Source organism: Bubalus bubalis, chromosome 17 (genome assembly GCF_019923935.1).
Source record: "Bubalus bubalis isolate 160015118507 breed Murrah chromosome 17, NDDB_SH_1, whole genome shotgun sequence".
Lineage (NCBI taxonomy): Eukaryota > Metazoa > Chordata > Mammalia > Artiodactyla > Bovidae > Bubalus > Bubalus bubalis.
In genome coordinates, this window is record NC_059173.1 from 11,905,617 (window position 1) to 11,924,202 (window position 18,586).

An 18,586-nucleotide genomic window follows, 5' to 3' on the forward strand; every position below is an offset into this window, starting at 1 on the left:
GATAGATTGTGCTGTGTGGGCCAGAGGGCCGAGAGTCAGGGGCAGGGCAGGTGAGACAGGGCCTTCTTGTCCTGGTGAAGAGGGTGATTTCATTCTAAGTGTGGTGTGGGGGTTGCCACTGTACATCTGATGATCCAGTTTATGGCTGTGTGTGGAGAACACAGTGCTTCTGGGTAAGGGTGGAGTCTGCTGTTGGCATCTATGAGAGCCAGGAGTGGCACGAAGCTGGGGTGATGGGGCACCCTGAAATCTCTAGGGGTGTGGAAGCAACTGCTTCTATTTGTTTATGGTGGGGGGACCCTTCTACTCCAGACAGGGAGCCCCCAGGGTGGGAGGCAGAGAGGCCAGGCTGGGGCGGGCAGGCAGGCAGGGAGGGGCCGTGGTCTCCCTGTGTGCGGCTGCGTGAGTGGCTGCTGTTTCTTCCCTTGCGGCCCCCTCAGACCATGAGCTTCCTGATCCCCCTGCTTCCATGCTATTCCTCAGCTTTCTTGGGCTTGGTCTGTGGATTGCGAGCTTTTTCTCTTGGACACAGAGAAGGCAGTAAGGCATGAAGGTCAAAGAAAGACTCGAGGCCTGGGCGTCAGACGGAGTCTCATCCTGTGGATCCCCGAAGCCCTCTGGGTCTCACAGCACCCCTGTGACGGAGGCGCTGTCAGCACCAGCCCATTTTAAAGATGAGGAGACTGAGGAATCGAAGGTTCACTGCCCCACGCTCATGAGGCTGGTGAGTGATGGAACTCAGGAACTCACTAGGAACTCAGAATGGTCTGAACGCAGAGCCCGAGCTGGCACAGCAAAACCAGAAGGTGGCAAACCCCTCCCTGGGGATGTTCTAGTACCTTCATCTGGGTCAGTGAGATCAGTGCCAAAGTCGCCTCCTTCCGTGTCAGGCCTGCAATCTTATTTCAGGACAATCCACATGGCCTGTAACAGGACGAGCAGTGGGGAGGGAGGGTATGGACCTCAGCCCTGTCGTTCCTGGGACCCATGGCAATGTAGGAGCCTGGTCACTGAGGGTCCCTACCCAGACGCCATGGTCTGATGCTGGGGCTGGGGGATACCCCACTATAAAGACTGGATGAGACGCACTGGATCTGTGTCTTTCGCTTCTGTTACATTCCTGGTGTGGGCTAGGATGGGTTAGGAGGCACCTGCGTCCCAGGGAACTAGGGACAAGCTCAGCCTCGCAGGGCGGTCAGCGTTGTGTGGTGTTGCCTGGATTCCAGGCCACTCTGGAAATTGCCAGATGTGGATCAGAAAGTCCTCCCAGAAAAAACACACAGAGCAAATTTTACACAGTCAGTCAGAAGACCCCAGGGCTCTGACTCAGAGGCCCCCAGCCCTGCAAATGAAGAGGGAAATGAAAATGCTGATGAGTGCTTGCTCTGGGCTTTACTTGGATTGACTGGTGTGGTCCCAGCACCGTCTGTGAGGTAGGCACAAGATCACACCCATTTTACAGAAAGAGAAGCCGAGGCTCAGATGGAACCTTGCTGGTCCACAGTCACAAAGCTGGGGGCGGCTGGGCTGGGATTCAGGCCCAGGGCAGATAGGCTACTGCTCTTTCCTGTCCATCACCCCCATCTTGGCGTGTGCTGGGCTGGGATCTCCAGTAGGTGTGGGCATGTGGGCGCCCCAAGTCTGGGATGAGCCTTGGGACCCCGCTGGCCAGGACTGGGGACCTGCTCGCATTTCACGGGGTCCCCGGCCCGTGAGTAGAGGGTGTCTGCCGTTAGTGGTTGCAGCTGAGCTCCACCAACAACCTGGTGTCTGGGCTCGGAGCCTGGTGCTTCGTGAGTGGCCCCATGGTCAGCGTGGATGGACGGAGGACTAAACCATGGCTCGCAGTCCGAGCGGTGAGGAAGGGGCAGGACAGAGTCCATGTCCAGGACTCTGAGCCGTCCATCCCTTGATGAGACGGAGGCGGGAACTCCAGCTCAGCAGCCCTAGAAGGGGACAAGAAGAAAAGCTGCTGGAGCTGCCTTACATGCTTGGCACCGTGTCTGCGTTCTTTTTGATGAATCTGATTCTTTCTTGCTAAAGCCCTACGTGGTGGGAACCAGTTAGTGAGGCGGAGGCTGGGCCCAGGGAGGCGAGCTGACTCGGCTGGGGTCCCTGGTCTGTGCTGGCCGGAGCGGGGTGTGGTGGGGTGGGGGGCTTCACGCCCAGCTCCACAGAGTGGCCGTCACCCTGGGGATTGTTCTGGGGTTGTGGGCAGTGGGGCCTGAAGGTCCTCACTGCCATGCAGTTGCCCGCCCTGGAGTGAGCACCCCGAAGTCCCTCTGTGTTCTGACCTTCACCCCAGGCAGATGGGGCCCTGCCTGCGTCTCGGGGTTGCTGGGAGGAGCGAGCCGGGGGACTCGGGGCTGGGAGGTTTGGCCACTTCTGGGTCCCTGTGCTGCTGCGCGGGACGCCCCAGCATGGTGGTGCCCCGGCTGCTCTCCGGGCCTCCAATGCCGGGCACAGGGCAGGCGCAGTCAGTGCCCAGGATGCCTGGGGCTGTGAGCTGAGACCCTCGTCCCCTCTGACTTTGGACCAGTGGAGCGTGGGGTAGCCATCATGGTAGGGGTGCGGAAGCTGGCGCGGCTGAGCCCGTCCCCAGGGCACCACCGCCACGTACCCTCGGTGCCAGCTCACAGCTGAAGGGTCTGCTCCTTGCCGTCGTCCTCACTGTCTTCCAGCTGCTCCAGGATCTCGTCCAACACCACAGACCGCTTTTTCTTCGGGGGCTCTGTGGGCGCCCAGATGGCAAGAGAGGAGGAAAGAACAGCCGACAGGGATGGGAGGCGGGAAGACAGCGGGGACAGAGAGCAGGAGGGAGGGGGAGGGGAAAGCCGGGGGGTGAGGGTGGGGAGGAGGGGGGAAGAAATTGAGAAAGGCAGGGAAGTGGCGGGAGACGGGAGAGCAGATACAGACACGGAGGCGAGAGAGGAGGCCGAAGGAATAAGACCAGACAAGAAATGGGGGGTGGGAAGGAGGAGGATCAAAGGGAGTATGAGAAAGGGGAAGAGAGCACAGAGAGGAAGACAGAAACATGGAGGGTTAGTCTCTGCTTCGTCCAGGGGTGGTCCCTCTCCCAGTCCTGCCAGCCATTCCTGCCCATCTTCCACCCACCCAGGAAAGAGATGGAGGAAAGCCCTTTCCAGCGGGGGCAGAGGTTAGAGCATCTCTGCGGGGTGTAGAGGGCGCCAGAGGGGCAGAATCAAGTGCAGGCAGAGGTTAGGGAACAAGTAGGAACTATTCCTGTTTGCTTGGAGGTCATGGACTCTCAATGGGGTAGTGGGCAGCTGGCATACGGCAGGCGTTCAGGAAAAGCGGGGTGACGAGATGCTCAAGGACTCCAGAGGCGACATGGACGGAATAAGAGGTGGCTTTAGAGAAGAGGGGTTATTTGACTTGGGCTTTGAAGAGTGTGGAGGAGTTCTCTGTGAGAAGATGGGGAAGGGGACCGAGATGCACAGTGTAGAAGGACGGACATGGTAGGCTCAGCAAAATGTGTCTTCTGGGTCCCACACACTACTGATGACGTGCTGTGCACCGCGCCTCGTCTTCTCCGCGATCCCACAGGCAGCTGTTGTCGTCACCTGCACAAGCGCGGGGGCTGAGTGCAGGCAGCTAAGCCTGAGGTCATGCAGCCAGGAAGCGGTGAAGCCAGGACCCAAGACACAGCAGAGCCCACGGTCTTTCCTATTTTCCTAAGTCTCTGGTGCTGCCCAGAGATCGCCAGGGAGACAAAGCGTAGGGCGAGAGAATGTGCCGGTCCCCTTGGCCCTTCAGGAGGGGAATTGCGGGCATGGGGGAACATTAGGCTCCGAGCTTAGATCGACTGTCTGTCTCCTGCTAATCTAACCACTCATTCATGGTGTGCTTGTTTAGAGGCAGCTGTTAGAGGCTGTCCCAATCCCCTCTCCTCCTCTGGCTCTGTGAAGTTCTCCGGGTAGAACTAATGGCCCCCATGACTCTTAGCGGCCATCTCCCCCGCTGGGTCAGGGGCTCCTGCAGGCGGCGGGTCTCCCCAGGGCCCAGCCCAACGCTTGCCCTGGAGATGGAGCATCTTGGGTCTCTTCCAGGTGGTCCTGGGAGAGTGACTTGGTCTCTGAGATTATTTCTTCATCTCATTCCTACGAAACGGACGCCATCACTGGCCCTTCTCTTCTCCATGGCTACCTGCCTGACCCGAGCACTCCCACTTCTCAGCGGACTCCTGGCCTCTGTGCTCACCCTTGTGGCCATCTACCCTGCCCCCAACGGCTGCTTCTGCTCCTGCTCTGCTCCGGGAGCTCAGCTGAGTGCAGAAAGGCCGTCCTAGGGCATCACTGGACTGGCCCCTCCCTGGGTCTGCCGGGTATGCTCCTACCCCGAGACTCCCCTTCCCACGCCTCCTCCCCAGTGAGGACCCGCTGGCCATCGTCTACAGGACCCCCTCACTTCGAAGTGCTTCTCACCACCGATGGCATGCGTTTCTTCGTTTCGGGAAAGAACTGTCCCGTTTATAGCCGTGTCCCCTGCCTCAGCACACTGCTGGGCACCTAGTGGGGGCCCATGAGCAGCTGTTGAAAGGGAGGCTGAGCAAATGGGGCAGGAAGGGGCGACGCGGTAGAGCTGGCCCCTTGGGGGAAGTGAAGAAGGGGTGGGGGGCCCGCATGGCCCGAGCCCCACGCCAGCATCACCAGCATCATTAAGTCACGAGGAGGAGGAGGGAGAGGGGACCGGACGGGCTAGGAGCTGAGGTGGCCACCTGCAGGGCAGTCAGCCCCTTCCTCTCCTCACTCCGGGTTTCCTCATAATCACCAGAGGTGCACAATGGCCTCTGGAAATTGAATTTGTGGGCAGGTAACAGGAGCCGGGAAATGGAAGCAAAGAGAGCCTGCAGGCCTGTCAATGACACCCCCTGCCAGTGACTAACAACGGGGCAGGTGTGAGCGCTGGGAAAGGCGCGTCCCTGCTCTCCTGCGCTGGCCTGGGGTCCCAGGGGGTAGCTAGTGGCGGCCAGCAGTAGTCCTGACGGTGGCAGCTACCGTCTTCACTTTGGCAGAATTGTTTCTTCTTTCCCACGGCCTGACCCATGATTCCAAGACTGATACGGGGGCGGTGCCAGGTACTGGTGCCTCTTATCCAGCTGGTCCAGGGGTGCCCTGCAGGTGGTGACTGTGGGTTACATTCCCGGTGCCCCAGTGGCCAGCACAGGGCACCGGCCCACCTGGGGGACCTTTCAGAGAAGCACGGCCCACTGTCCAGGGGCCTGGGGGCTCTGAGGGCCCCCTGCCACCTGAGTGTCCCCAGCACCACGCTGGCCTAGCCTTGCCAGACTGAACCCTGTGAGATGGGAACTGGGGCGATCTTGTCCCAGGGCTCAGCACACAGTAGGTCGTCATCTGGAGAACACAAGAGTGGACAAATGAACGGACAAATGAATGAGTAAGTCCTTCTTGGGCACTGAGGTGGGGAACTTCGAAATAATAAAACAGCAGTTGTCAGGACAATAATTAAACAGAGGCGGGACAAGAGGTACTGATCCTGGGGAAACTGAGGCCCGGCGGGGCATGGCTGGAAGAGGAGACACACAGGACATGTACTTTAGAAACGGGGCCGCACCTGAGCCTTACACAGCTCCCCCGCCCCTGGTGTGAGGCCACTGCCCCCATTTCACAGATGGGAAAACAGAGGTGCAGGGAAACACGTGCCCCCCAAGGCCCCCCAGCTGACACGTGGCAGCCCCTGGCTTCCACCTCAGACAGTCCAGTTTGCAACACACATCCTCTGTGTTGGGAAGGGAGGGGCGTCTTCTGACAGGCCCCCGGGGGAGCAGGGATGTGTGGAGGGGCCCAGGTCACCCAGGACTCTGACAGGGCAGGTGGTCACAGTGTGGACTGAGGATTGGCTGCACTGGCCTTGGCTCTTCCCAAGCTGGGTGACCCTGGGCAGGTTACGTGCCCAGTCCGGGATTGAACCCCTCATGTATCAAATGGGGGGACATGGCTGTTCTCCTACCCCTCTTCTCTGCAGCCGCCTTCTGTTGTCTTCCTGACCTCCCCTGAGAGTGAGGGCTCCTCCTTCCTTTGAAAACCCCTCAAAGCCCCTGGATTTGTCCCCAGCACCTGTCATAACTGAGCTCAGGAACAGCTGGCACTGACCCCGCAGCCCCAAGCACTGACTGGAGGCTGGAGGCTGTGTGCCGCAGACTGAGCCCTTCCGGGCCTCAGTATCCTCATCGGTAATATGGGCCACTAGGACTGCCCACCCTGGGGCTGCGGCAAAGATGGAAGGAGAGAAAAGAGCGACATCAGCACCTGGCGAGGGCCCCACGGCGGCGCCGAGGCCACCGCCTTTGCTGCTCTCACTCACGTCAGAGGTGCTGACTTAACATGTGCTGCTACCATCAGGCCAGGGGGCGCCACTGGGGGGGGGGCTACCATCAGGCCAGGGGGCGCCACTGGGGGGCGGCTACCATCAGGCCAGGGAGCGCCACTGGGGGGGGGCTACCATCAGGCCAGGGAGCGCCACTGGTGGGGGGGCTACCATCAGGCCAGGGAGCGCCACTGGTGGGGGGGCTACCATCAGGCCAGGGAGCGCCACTGGTGGGGGGGCTACCATCAGGCCAGGGAGAGCCACTGGGGGGGCTACCATCAGGCCAGGGAGCGCCACTGGTGGGGGGGGGGGTGCTGTCATAGGAAGGCCAGTACATAGCAGGTGATCAATAAAAGGGAAAGGAACGAAGTGATTTGGTTCATCAAGGCCAAAGCAAGTACAACCCAATCCCCACCTCCTCCAGTCACTAACCGGAGGTGCAGGGGTCTCCCCTGGGGGCTGTGGGCTGAGGGGTGGGGGAAGTCATTAGCAACCAGCCGACTTCATGGCCCAGAAGTGAGACGGTCTGAGGTCACAGCGCTGCCGTTGCGCACTCGGTGACCTCGGGCAGGTCACTTGTGCTCCCTGGGTCTCGGCTGCCTCGTCAGTCCACTGGGGGTGGGCACAGGACTCATCTACCTCCTGGGGCGGCGGCGAGGATTAGCAAGTTTATGGGAGCTTGGCACCCTGAGGGCTCAGCACCCGGGGGGGCCTGGCATATCTGGCTCAGGCTGGGCCCCCAGCACCGCCCTCCCCGAGGACGTGTCAGGCCCCGAGTCCCCACCGAGCGACACCCAGCACCCCCTGCTGGCCCTGCCCGCATGCGGAGCGCCCCGCTTGCCGGGAACAGCTGCTCAAATCCTATTTCCCCAACATCAAAAGCCTCAGTGGGTTTTCACCAAACAAACATAATGCAGAGCCGGAGAAAGGTGTAAAATAAATAAACGAAACAAGCTGTGCGTTTTCTTTCCGTATTACAGCTGCACCCGAAGATAAACAACAAGTGAATGTCACCAAACATCAATACCCGAGAAATTAACTTGACAAAGAGCTCAGCCGTCCCCCAACAACCCCCCAGTCCTGCCCCCGTCCCCCCCCACCGCCCCCCAACCACCCTCCAACTACCATTTTGCATTTCTGGAGTTCCCCATCTAATGATTTTATTTTTCAATTAATTCCTTGACAGAATGCCAGCCTGCATCTCTCTCCCGTCCCTGGCTGGCACTGTCGCCCTGCGTGCAAGGCGGGGGGCAGGCAGGGGGAAGGGTGCGAGCGGGTGGGCGGGGGCGGGGGGCTGTTGGGAGGAGGAGAGGAAGCTTCATGGCTGGTCAGGGAGGAGGGGGTTCTGGAAGGGAGCCCAGTGTGACCAGTCGTGGACAAGGGGTTTGCGACCGATGGCGTGGCTGGCTGGAGCCAGGCTGCCCGGATCGCAGGTGAGGCTGCTGTCCCCGCTGGGCCACCGGGGGCCTGGCCTCCCCGCTCTGTGCTCCATCTCGGCAGGTACTGAAGAGCACCCAGCTTCACGGGGGCCGAAGAGCCATCAGCGGGGCAGAGGCGCTGAAGGCCTTTACAACAGAGCCTGTGCCACGAGGCACGCGGTGAAGGCGCCAACCCCGACCATTATCAGCGGGTGCAGTGGCCGGGAACACGTGGGCCGGCCACCTCCCTCCTGCATGAGACGAATGAGAGCGGCGGCACCAGCCCTTGACAGGTAACAGTGGCCGTGGCGGCTACCCCCTCCTGGGGGTCACCCACGGCGTCAGCGGGCAACCTGGGGACGTATTAACGGCTCCCTACCCACATGGAGGGCCAGGGGCCTTCTCTGGCTACGAGGGCACCCCTGGCCCTGGCACAGGGGAGGCTGGCAGTGATGGGGACTGAAGCCCCCTGAAGAGATGTCCCGGCTCCTTCGACTTCTGGGGGACAGTTCGGAGCGGCACAGCTCTAGGGGGGTCCCCCCGGGCTGCATACTGCACGCACACTGCTTACCGGCTCCCCTCCCAGCTGCTCTGCTGGGAGCCTTACCCACATCTCGGGGGCTGCTTCCGGGGAACCCAAACTAAGGCACGCAAACGGCAGACACTGTGTCTACAGGTGACCAAACGGCACGAAGCAGGGCCTCACGGGGCCGGCGCACTGAAGAGCGTCTGGATTTGCTGACATCATTGATTAAAAAAAAAAAAGTTACCAATACGGAAAAACGGGAAAGGCTACACAAGAGCCTCCATTTCTAGTTTCTCTTGAAACTGGCTCACCTGGGCACACCGGGCCCATGTCCCCACCTAAGGGTAACTGATGGGCTGTGTGCGGGTTGCCCCTGGAGATGGAGGCCTCACTCATTTGGGTGTTCTCTGTCTGTTCCGGGAGGCCCGAAGCTCGCTGCTCCCCGAGACGAAGGGCAGGTGAGGCAAACTATGAAGTGCAGGCCCGTGTAGTGGGTTTCCCTATTAAACCCGAAACAGAGGCGACTCCAACAGGCTGGGGGCAGCGGGAAAGGGTAGCAGGTGTAACCCTCTCCCGTCTGTCCCTCGAGGGGAGAAGAGGAAGGAGGCTGGGGTGGGGAGTGGAGGGTGGCATTCCAGGTGTGGACAGGGCACCACCGCCTTCAGATGGCCTGCTGCCCCAGGCCATCGGGCACACGAGGCGCTGGACACACAGGGTGTGGGCCCTGTCGGCGGGGGTCGGGGGGGGTTGGGCACCCCAAAGGCTGGCCTAGCGTCTGAGGCTGCCCGCTCTGGGGAGCCCTGCCTCCCATGCTCCAGACTTGCAGACCCCGTGGGCAAAATCCTCCGATTCCTAGACAGGTCTGCATCCCAGGGCTCTGTTCACAGTAGGCGCACACTAGATGCTCACAGAATAATGGGCAGTGTGTAGACAGGACCAGCCTGGCTCCCACGACCAAACCAGTGGCACTTTATTGGTACAAGGAGGCTGTTTCAAGGAGGTACCTTTTCAAAGCACAGCTGGTCCCCAAAGAAGCACGTGTGATCTGAATCTTCTCTGAGCCAGTAGGCAGGAGACTGGGCCCCAGGCCCACCTCTGCCACCTCAAGGATTTAAGGGAGTCGCTTAACTCCATTCCTCAGTGTTCCTATCTGTTAAATGGAGATAGTGCCTACTCTCCTGATCTCAGGCCTTGAAGGTTCCAGCCTTTAGTCATTCATAGCAAGTACTCGTTGAACACACACACACACACATACACACACACACCCCTAGCAGTCACTGAATACACACACACACACTGTACCAGGCCTGGTGCTAGGGATCAGCTGCCAAGAAAACCACAAATGACAAACCGAACCAGCAGCCACAGAGGCCACGCTGGGGTCCTGGTGCTGGCAGAGGTGGGCTGTGAGCTCTGTCACTCACACTAGGAGTCACCTCTGTCACTCACACCAGTAGTCACCCCAGTCACCTCTGATCTACTTGAGTCTCGTGCTCCTATCTGTAGAAAGGGCGTGACCGAAGTGGCCACTGCAGAGGAGTCAACAAATAAGGTGTGGATACCCACAACCCAGTGCCAGGTACGCAGAAGCGTAAACACACAGGTGTCTTCGAAGAACACCTGGAGGGTGGGCAGTGCTCAGGAAACGGGGAAGCCAATGGGCTGAGCTGGAGCCCAGAGAACCTTGCATCCTCGGGCCTCAAGCCCAGCTCTCTGGGCTGCAGGCAGCGGGCTGGGCGTAGACTCACAGGCCTCCCACGAGCCGGGAGATACTGCCCCATTTTTCAGATGCAGCAGCAGCTGTTCTAGGGCTTTGGGGAAGATGTGCCCACGTGGGACCCTGAGCTCAGATCGGGCTGGTCCCGGGGCCTTCCTGTCACACCCCAGAGACACCTGTGTCCCCTGGCTCTGCTGCCCACCCTGCAGGGGAGCCAGCGGCCAAGATGCCTCAGAAGGCACTCCTAGACAGGAAGGGCGTGAAACAGACGCAGGCCATGTGTCAGCTCCCCCTTGCCTGCATCAGCTGGTTTTTTCCTCCAGGAGCTACTGAGGACTTCCTTGGTGGTCCAGTGGCTAAGACTCTGAGCTCTCAAGGCAGGGGGCCTAAGCCTGATCAGGGAACTAGATACCCACACGCCGCAAGACTTCGCAGGCTGCAACTAAAACTTATACATGCTGCAACAAAGATGGGGCACAATGAAAAAAAAAGCTGCTATTGATTCCCAACCCATAGCCTGAGAGAATCATCTAGAAAACCTCTGATACCTGGACCCTACCCGCAGAGGTGCTGACGCGAATGGCCTGGGGCGGGCACTGGTGACTGTGAGTACCGCTATGATGACTCAGCGCTCAGGACGCAGGTCGGCCTTGCTGTGCTCTGGGCATCCTGGGCGCCTACGAGGTGCAGGTAGCTGGGCTGGTGAGCTCCCATCCGCGGGGGCTGGTGAAGCTGCCTGGCCTGGGTTATTGTAGATTTAGTCCCTGGTAGGGCCTTGGGGCTGGGCTATGCCTGGGGACTTCGGGGCTTGGTCCAGCACATGTCTGCATTAGTTACAGATGCTGGAGAGGCCTGTATAGGCTGGGGAGGCAGTGGGGAGGCCAAAGGAAGGTGACTCACTGCAGAGGACCAAAAAAAAAAAAAAAAAAAGGAAAAGAAACCAGGAGAGGCAGAAGGTGCCCCCCACTCTCCTGTCTCGGGCCTGCAGGGATCTTCCCATTTCTGGGGGCTTGGTCAGCACTAGATCCCTGTCCCTTTTCTCTTGGCAAAGTCCCTGGGCTGGGAGTAGAGGCTCAAAAGAATCAGGAACGTCATCTCAAGAGGCCAAGGTGGGATGCTGTCTGTACCGGGATCTGTAAGTGCAAAGGCCTACAGGCGCCAGGGGGGCATGTGATGGAGTCAATCGGCCTGAGCGGTGACCACCGGGATGGATGCGAACTGTGGCAAAAGGGGGAAAAACAACAACAATAAACAAACAGCCCATGTAACCCGGCCCCGGCTACCCTGTGAGTGCAGGACCAGGAGTGGTCAGATCTTATTTTTCAAGAGAGGCCAAAAAGAGAAGCCACTGTAATGAGAAGCCCAAGTACCACAACTGGAGAGGAGACCCGCGAGTCCCAACTAGAGAAAGGCCTGGGTGCCGCAACGAAGACCCAGCACAGCCAAAACTAAGTAAGTAAAATTAATAATATTATTAATTCAAAAAACCCACCTTATTTCCTATCTTCTAGGCAAAATAAAGACTCGTGATCTTAATCAACGGCTCACCAGTGCGGCCTGATTCACTCTTTCTCTCCCCTCTGCCTACAGGACCCCACTAGCTTCACTTGTGGTCCTGAGCAGTAATGACAACCTCCTCGTCCGTGTGTTTTCCTTGGGTTTCTCAGGCCTGGGCCAGCCTACGGTTCAGAAACAAACTGGCCACCCCCTGCCACCAACCACAGACCTGGAGGCGAGTCCACCCTCCTCCGGCCCCTATTTCTAGCACTTTGGTCCCCAGGTCCCTGAACCTTCATCCAATCCAGGCTCGGCCCCTTCCCCTCCCAAGTTGCTCTGAAATTCTCCTTCTGTCAGTTTAATTCTGTGATCGATGAGGAAGAGCAAGAGAAATGGCCCGGCACAGCTGGTTTCCCCGTTAGCCCTAGCAGGGATTCCTGGCCTCGCTGGCGATGGCTGAGTGAAATGTTTGCAGAACGCAGAGAACACAAGTCAATAACAATTTAGCTGGATTGGGAGCAAGTACCTTCTCCGCACGGACAGCCACTCCCGGGGGAAGGTGGAGACAGTGTGCAGGATATTGCCGGAGTGCTTGGAAATATTTCCAAAACACCACTCAAAGAAGATTGGGGCATGGGGGGTGGGAGCAAGGGGGAGGGGGTGCCCGGGGAGACACCTGCTCTGGCTTGCTCCAAGCCCCCTCCAGCCTGACCAGCGCCTCTGCAGGGAGAAAACACTTGGCTCTCAGAACCTGGCTCCTTCCCCACGGCCCAGCCACTGGTACCCTTGCTAGCAGTTGCCATCACGGAGCCACCGTGACTGAAACCGCTCCTGCTTCCTGATTTTTCTTCTCTCGATTCTGCCTCCATCAGCTGGGGTGGCCGGGTGTCTGAGGAAGTGTGTGTTTCCTGGTCAGTTTCAACCTCTCCTGCTGTGGCCCGTCAATATGGCTGGGAGTAGGAGAAGGAACTAAATTCAGCACCCTGGACAGGGGCGGGCAGCCACTTCCAAGGAACAGGGGTGAAACACCTCCTGTAAAGCACCCCGGGGCCCATGGTGGCCTTTACTCTGTTGGGACCCTTGGTGGCAATCCAGGACAGTCTTCCCTCGCCTCCTGGGTCCTCTGAGGCCTCTGGAACAAGGGCTGCCACTGCGAAGCCTTAAGGTGGGAATGAGAGACACCCAAATGGAAGAGTAAAAATGAGGTGAGGGGAGCTTATGGGAACCTTCTGTCTCCAGGTAGCTGGCAAGATCCATGGCAGAGGGATATTTTGAATAATAAATTCTGTAACTCCACATACTTGCTCGAACTTTCCTGACTGTGATTTTTAAAGCCTGAAGATTATGTTTTCATGGCCAAGATCAAGGAGGCCATTTGCAAGGGCTAGCATGGGGATAATAGGCTCTCCTGGTCCCCAATCTTTTGAAAATGTGCCGTCCTGTGAATGATTAAGTTACGGAAGGGGAGGGTTTGGTGAACTGTTGCGGGCTTTAAATATCATCTGTATGCTGATGACTTCCAAATTTATATCTCTGCCTGGACTTCGCCCCTGAGCTCCAAACTCATAGATCTATCTGCCTGACATCCCACGGTGAGTCCTAATAGGTGTCTCAAACCCGACGTGTCCAGATCACCTCCCCCCACCACCCGCTCTTCCCAGCTTCATCATCATGTGGCAGCACCATCCTCTGAGAGGCTCCCTTTGAGCAAATATCCCCATTCTGGCCTTAATTTCCCCTCTGCCTTCCAGAGGCAAGTCTGGCCAGCTCTATCTTTACTGCATATGCTCAAACCACTGCCTTCTGTCCACCCCTCTGGTCTCCGTTCCTGCTCAGACCACCGCCCTGGTCAGCTGGGATGACTACATTGGGACTCCTATTCCATATTCTTGCCCCGTGTAGCAGCGAGCATGAAGTATGAAGTGTGATACGACAGGCATGGCACTCCCCAGTTTAAATCTTTGAGGGACTTCCCATGTAACTTGATGAAAAGTCAGGCTTCCTGCACCACCCCATAAGATCCCACGCCACAAGATCCCACGAGGGAGCCCTGCTGGCCTCTGTGGCTTTGTTTCCAACCACGCTCCACCCGGGACTTCTCCAGCCACAGTGGCCTGCTATGAGCAGCCTCCTGCCCCGGGGCCTTTGCACCTGCGGCTCCCTCTGCCTGGAAGGATGTCCCCCCAGTTCTTGGGCTGGCCGGCTCCTTTCCCTCACACAAAAACACCAACTCCTGGGAAAGACTTTCTGCAACTGTTAGGGGAACACTGACTGAAGCTGCCCGCCCTGGCCAGGCACTGTAAGGAGCCATGTGCATGAATTATTTTACAACAGAAGGTCCTGGTGAGGAACATGGAGCTAACAAGCCACTACCAGCCAGAAGAATTTGGGAAAAGTCAAAAGGAGAGAGGAGACACCAGTCCATATGTCCTACCCACTTTCTCAGAATCCTCCTCACTGTAATCCATCTTGGCTGAGCAATGCATGTGCCACCGGGAATGGAGTCTGAATGATTGGCCAGAGACAACCCGGAAACTAACCCCATCGCCATAAACCCTGAGACTACATGGCAGAGCAGTCCTGCTGGGTTCCCTTACCCTCCTGCTCCCCACCTAGGCGTCCCTTCCCCAAAAATCTCTTGCTTTGTGAGCGCATGTGTCTCCTTGGACAATTCATTTCTGAGTGTTAGACAAGAGCCTGCTCTTGGGCCCTTGGAAAGGGTTCCCCTTCCTGCAACAAAAACCACCACATTTGGAATCTCTCCTCCCTCCTCCCACCCTTGAGGAGAATAAATTAGCCTTCTGCATTTCCTGCATAGAGCTTGCGATCATCAGAACTTTCTTGTCATCACTTTTTAAATCATTAGTCTCTCCCACTCAAACACCAGCTCCATGAGGGCAGGGACTGTCTCTTCTGGTGGCTGCTTTGTCCTTGCTGCCAAGTTAAGGCTGGGTAATTAGATGATCAATGGGGAACTGAGGGTGTGAATGACCAGAATGGGAAGCAAGGCTCTGGAGCCTCTGCTCCAGGAAAAGCTGGCGGATTCCTAGGCAGAGGACTCGAGGTGGGAGGATGACACTGTGATTATCATGCCTCTAAAATAGTACACTCTCTGAGAAAGGGGGGTTATGTGGGAGAAATTAGCCACCCACATGGCTTCAGACATAAAAGAAGGGCAGCCATTTCACAAGCCCTAGGGGCTGTAAACTTTTTCTCTAAAAGGGGAGACAGTAAATATTTTAGGGTTTTGAGGGCCGTAGGGTCTCTGTCATAACTACTCAACTCTGTCCTTACGGTGTGAAGACACAGCTAGAGACTTTATGTGAAAAATGGGCATGGCTGTGTGCCAAAAAACAGCTGTATTTACAAAAATGGGCTTTAGGCTGGATCTGGCTGTGGGCTGTAGTTTGTAACCATGGTCCTACTTGGACCATGGAACCCAGATCTGATAAAAGGTGGGGGGATAATTAGGGATTTAGGAACTGCTGGGGTCTCGGCAGTGGTGATAGGGTGAGCTGTCCTACAGTGTGCAAAGATGAGTGTCCTCAGGAAAAGTCACTCGACCCTTTTGGGGCTGTTTTCACCTCCGAAAAACGGGAACAGCACCTCTCTCTAGGGAGTTTGAGGCTAAAATGAGACAGTGCGTGAAACCTGGCACCGCCCCCGGCGCACGGTACATCTTCAACAAAGCTGTCTCCTCTTTCTCTGACTTCACCTTTAACAAGGAGGCACTTGACTGCCTCTCTTCTGACCAGTGGGGTTTCAAGGGTCAAGGTTAGGGCTCCCTGGCAGCACAGCACACAGGGCTGCTCTCAGAGAGTCCAGGACACATTAGACGCTCCATTAAAAGGGGCCCTTCTGATGACCAGGGCTTTTCTGTTCACTTAGTCACCCCACCGGTTGTTGGTGAGCACCTGCTCTGTGCTGGATGCTAAGACGAGGCCAGGGACGTGGGGAGGACCATGTCCCCTGGAGGATCACGTCTCTTGGGGAGTAGCCAGGTTAAACCACAGAGGTGAACACAAAGTTCAACAGAGCAGGACCCTATGGGGCCTTCCCAGGACAGGCCCGCCCCCATATCCTCTGCTTTAGCGCTTCTCTGAAGTGTCCAGACAGCAATAATTGATGCAAATTTCTCCAGTTGTTTCGCAGATATGAACACCCACCCCATCAAATGGAGGGTGTTAACTACCTGATGAGATGAAGGAGGTGGTTAGACAGCATCACCGACCCAACGGGACATGAATCTGAGCAACCTCCCGGAGACATGGAGGACCAGGGAAGCCTGGAGTCCTGCAGTCCATACGATCATGAGTCGGACGACTGAGCGGCTGAACAACAACAACTTGATGACCGTGAGCTCATAGCCCCAGGCTTCCTGGAACCTAAGGACCGATAAAGTTAACCCCTGTGACACCGCCCTGTTACCTCACCATCAGTCAGAAAATTATGCATGATCTGATCACGGATCCGGGGATCCCCTCCTCCCACCAGGCTTTTAAATACGCTCTGCTGGAACCCTTAAGGGAGCATGAGGGTTTTTGGGGTCAGAAGCCAGCTTATCTTTTTGCATGGCCCTGCAATAAACCTTTCTCATGTTTCAGTATGACCTCACTATGCATCAGGCATGGGAACCTGTGTTCATTGACGTGTCAGGGAGATGAGGTGTGGGGTGTTGACAGGGGAACTCCCAGGACGGCAGGTGTCGGGGAGAAGTCCAATCTCTGATACTTGGGCTGAGATCTCAAGTCACGGGTGGGTGGGTCAGGCCGACGGAGCCAGGGGCCCAGGAATCGGGCCCCTTACTTCCCCAGCGGGGAGGGCCACCATGCTGAAGGCCAGTGACAGCCTGGGCCTGAAGATGGCAGCTCTCACATCCCAGGCTGGCCTGGCTTGGCCGGGTGGGGGAACGGCGGCGCTGCCAGCCACTTGCCATGCTGGTCATGTCTGCGCTCCCAGCTCCAGAGGTGAAAGGTGCAGCCGCTAACCACAGCCCATCAGTCTCCCAGCTGGAATAAGACAACGCTGGGAAGCAGAGCCGCGCTCCCGGCCAAATAAAAGCCTGTTTGCCCCGGCCTCCCTGGCTGTGTGCGCTTGAAAACAGAGGGTTCTGCGGGCGGATTGCTTCCGTACCATTATATTCTGTCGGCGGCGCTCGCAGGTACCACAGCCTGCCGGGGCCCTGAAAGCTTCTCAATGCCCTGACCCTGCTGGTTTGTAACACGCTCGGGAAGAAAGGGACGCAGCCAGTGGCCGCCTTTCTGCTTTCTTCCCTCTGTGCTCTCTCTTTTCACCCTCCCGCATGCAAGGCACCGAAGAATAGCACTTCACCTGCCGGGGGGCTGCGGAGCTGTGGATGAGATAGCTGATTCCGTCCAGGAAGGGAGGCAGGGAGACGACGGGAAGGCGGGACTGAGGAACGGGGTGGTCGTGTTCGTCCCTGGGCGCGAGCATCGCTGTCCGGAGTCAAGGGCTTTGCCTACTCGGGGCAGCTTTTCCAATGACTTTCAAAGACCTGCTCTCGGCTGGTCCATTTGATGGGTGTTTTGTTAAATGTCAATTCACCAGGGACTATCTAATGCCCCACGTGATCAGGGACACCAGTGGATGAAATGAAGACTGCCCACCCCTGCCTTGCGGAAGGGGCACTGGGGGGTTTTCTCTGAGCTTTTGTGGCTGCTGATGAGGGACCCTAGGTAAGTGCTAAGGTTGAGACGGGGGGCTGAGAGCATTTAGTTCCCACGATCGCATCGGATGGCCAGACAGCACGAATTTTTATCAGCGAGGAATCCATCTCCTCCCCCTTGTTGTTACCGTGTACTGAAAAGCACCTTCTGTGTGCCAGGCAGGGGGACCAGGTGGCATCCAGGATCAGATGCAAACACACCATCCCATGCCCTGCCCAGCTGATGGGCATTTCATTCTCATCCCTTCTCCCTTCCTCCCTCTCTCTCACACATTCCCTGTTGTCCGGGCTTCTAAAAACTAGGATTCCTCTTTACGTCTCTTTCCTCTGCTCAGAGAGTATCCTCCCTTGGCCTGGGTCCATAGGAATGCAAGGAAAACAGGATGTGTAAGCGCCTGGCAGGGGAGGGGAGAAAATGTAGTATCTGCTGCCTTCTCACTGGGCACCCTCAGCTTCAGAAGCATCATCTCCTGTAAGTCTCGGCCCCCGCCCCCCCTATGAGGTAGCACCCTAGTCCCACTGTACAGATGGCAAACCGAGGCAGAGCAACCTGCCTGAGGTCACTGCACGGACTGGGGTGAAACGTAAGGGGCCATGTGCGCTGCTCATGTGTAGCCAGCAGGATGGCCAGAGGCCCAGCTCTGACTCCTGACTCGGCCACTAGTGGCTGGGCGCCCCTGGGGAAGTCACTGGCCCTCTCTGGGCCTCGGTTTCCTCATCTGGGAAACGGAGGATAATGACGGTGTTTACCTGCCAGGATTCTGCAGGATTAATACCTGTGAAAGCCCAAAGACAGTACCTGGCACGGAGTGAGGCTTAACAGATGAAGGTTGTCATGGGAATAATAACAGTAATGAGTATTACTTGGCCTGAACTGCTCGTGGAGCTGTGCGCCTTGACCTCGGCTTGTCAGTGACCGACAGGGGAGAGAAGAGCTGGTCAGAGGGCCTGGGAAGCCCTCGGCCCAGCAGCACCCTGTCCCCACGGTCTCCCCCAGGGGAGCGGCGGGCCTGGTGGAGGAGCTGAGCCCCGGAGGTGAGGGTGAACTTGGGGTGATGCACGGTGACTGCACCAGCCATAATGGCGGGCCTCTCCATCACTCTGACCACCTCGGAGGCCACGGTGTCACCAGTGAGCTCCCTGCTGGGTCCCCCCAAATGGTTAAGACGCCGGCCTTTCATTCCGAGGCCCACCTTCCCCAGGGAGCCCTTTGTCGTGGCCTCAGTGCTCGGGTTGGGCAAATGGGGCTCGGGGCCTCCACCTGAGATCTGAGTGCCTTCCTGGCACAGATCGGGGCCCGGGGGGAGGAACTGGGCATGGATCCCACCTGTCCTTGAAGTCTGCCAGGGCCCTGGAAGCTCTGAACAATGCGGATTTTGACATAAACGAGCTGG

General features: G+C 57.7%; 1 protein-coding gene across 6 annotated transcripts in view; it reads right to left on the reverse strand.

Moving 5' to 3' along the window:
* Positions 1-1,373: 1,373 nt before the first annotated feature.
* Positions 1,374-18,586, reverse strand: part of RBM19 (RNA binding motif protein 19) — a 121,387-nt gene continuing 104,174 nt past the window's right edge. For all 6 annotated transcript variants that reach the window (XM_044930130.1, XM_045163069.1, XM_045163067.1 and 3 more), the window contains 2 exons: positions 2,621-2,731; positions 1,374-1,946 (listed from right to left, as the gene is read on the reverse strand). In XM_044930130.1, the coding sequence (XP_044786065.1) occupies positions 2,634-2,731 (98 nt within the window). In that variant the 3' untranslated portion in view covers positions 1,374-1,946; positions 2,621-2,633. The remainder of the gene's footprint in view (positions 1,947-2,620; positions 2,732-18,586) is intronic.